Source organism: Panicum hallii, chromosome 7 (assembly GCF_002211085.1).
Source record: "Panicum hallii strain FIL2 chromosome 7, PHallii_v3.1, whole genome shotgun sequence".
Taxonomy (NCBI): domain Eukaryota; kingdom Viridiplantae; phylum Streptophyta; class Magnoliopsida; order Poales; family Poaceae; genus Panicum; species Panicum hallii.
The window spans coordinates 10547730-10549807 of NC_038048.1; the positions used below are offsets into that span (position 1 = coordinate 10547730).

At 47.4% G+C, this 2078-nt stretch overlaps 1 protein-coding gene across 1 annotated transcript; it reads left to right on the forward strand.

The window, feature by feature from the left end:
- Window positions 1-218: 218 nt before the first annotated feature.
- Window positions 219-1956, forward strand: LOC112900479 (putative inorganic phosphate transporter 1-13). Its single transcript, XM_025969342.1, has 2 exons — window positions 219-836; window positions 910-1956. The coding sequence occupies exons 1-2, from the start codon at window positions 288-290 to the stop codon at window positions 1954-1956; spliced, it is 1596 nt and encodes a 531-aa protein (XP_025825127.1). The 5' UTR covers window positions 219-287.
- Window positions 1957-2078: the final 122 nt, after the last annotated feature.

The following is a 2078-nucleotide window of genomic DNA, read 5'->3' on the forward strand; positions in this document are numbered from 1 at the left end:
AGTCATTGTTCAACCGGAACACAACGAAGCATAACATTTAGCTGTACCAATATTTTATTTGCCCGAGACAGCAGCATGCCGATCATTTTCTTCAATCACATCAATCGAGACGCACTATATGTCGTAATCTTTGCTACCGGTTGCTGTCTACAAATAAGGGCAGTTTTTAGAGGTTCGTTACATCAACAATGACCCGTACTGGCGAATCTGCCTCTACGTGGCCTGGGAGGAGACACTCATGCGCATGCACCTCCTTGATCTACCACTTGAATGGCATAGGCAATGGCATGTTCTATCGTATGCTGAACGTGGTAACATCGGCGACATACGAGACGAGGAGGGTGCGCAAGCAGATCACCGTGCTCCAGGCTCTCGATGTAGCCAAGACGCAGCTGTACCACTTCACCACCATTGTGATCGCCGGCATGGGCTTCTTCACCGACGCCTACGACCTCTTCTCCATCTCCCTCATCACTGACCTCCTCGGAAGCATATACTATTCTGACGGGAAGCTCCCAACAAATGCCGCTGTTGCGGTCAATGGTATTGCTTTCGTTGGAACGGTTCTTGGGCAGATCTTCTTTGGTTGGCTTGGTGACAGAATGGGACGCAAGCGCATCTACGGCATCACGCTCAAGCTCATGGTACTTTGCTCACTCGCCTCGGGCCTCTCCTTCAACCACAAACCAAAGGATGTCATAGCCACGCTGTGCTTCTTCCGTTTCTGGCTTGGCATTGGCATCGGTGGCGACTATCCTCTCTCGGCAACCATCATGTCAGAGTATGCAAATAAGAAGACTCGGGGCACATTCATTGCGGCGGTTTTCGCCATGCAGGTGATCATCAATCCAGTGCCTACCTTAAATGCCTTATGAGATCATAAATGAATTTTCTGTTAATTTTTCGCAGGGTCTAGGAAACCTTGCTGCTGGCACCGTCGTTTTGATCATTTCTGAAAGATTCAAGAACTCCCCAGCCTACACGACAGACCCATTTGGGCAGGCAGACTATGTGTGGCGCATTGTTCTCATGTTTGGTGCCGTTCCAGCTCTCCTTACATACTACTGGCGTATGAAGATGCCTGAGACAGCACGATATACTGCGCTGATTGCGAAAAACCTAAAGCAGGCTGCAGCAGACATGACGTCTGTCCTCGACATCGAGATCCCCGCAGGGAAAGAAGAGATGGATGCCCTTGACAGACAAGATGAATTTGGTCTCTTCTCTATGGAATTCTTTCACCGTTATGGCCGTGAGCTGCTCGGCACTACTATGTGTTGGTTGGTCCTTGACATCGGCTTCTACTCGCTCAATCTGTTCATGAAGCAATTCTTTGCCAGCGTCGGTTGGTTTAAAGATGAGAGCAACATGGGCCCACTTGAGCAAACATATAAATTTGCTCGTACTCAAGCGATCATTACAGTCAGTGGCACTCTTCCTGGATACTTCTTCACCGTAATCTTCATCGACAAACTCGGCCGCATCAGGATACAGCTTGTGGGATTCACTATGATGACTATATTCATGCTTGGCTTGGCTGGCCCATACTATTTTTGGTCCACAAATGAAAGCACACGTATTGGATTCGCCATTATGTATGCAATCATATTCTTTTTCGCAAACTTCGGCCCAAACTCTACCACATTCATCCTTTCCATAGAGATATTCCCAACAAGGTTACGGTCAACATGCCATGGAGTATCTGGTGCTGTGGGGAAGATTGGTGCAATTATTGGTGTGGTTTGGTTCCTCCTCTATGGTCATGCTGCCTATCAGAACACACTGCTCATGTTTGCTGGTTGTAACCTAGTTGGAGTCATGTTCACCCTAGCTTTACCAGAGACCAAAGGCATGTCACTCGAGGACATCACTGGTGAAATAGAAGAAATGGAGGAGCAACCCATAGGATCACCTCCAATCGATGGTGCAGAGTTCATCCACAGTGTTATTCTTTGATGTGACTCTAGATACTAGTGTGTGTGTGTGTGTTTGGGTTATCAACAGATAGCCAACATACCAGTGCACTAGAACATAGAAATCAATTCTACAAATGAAGGTGCATATATTGTTGGCACTAT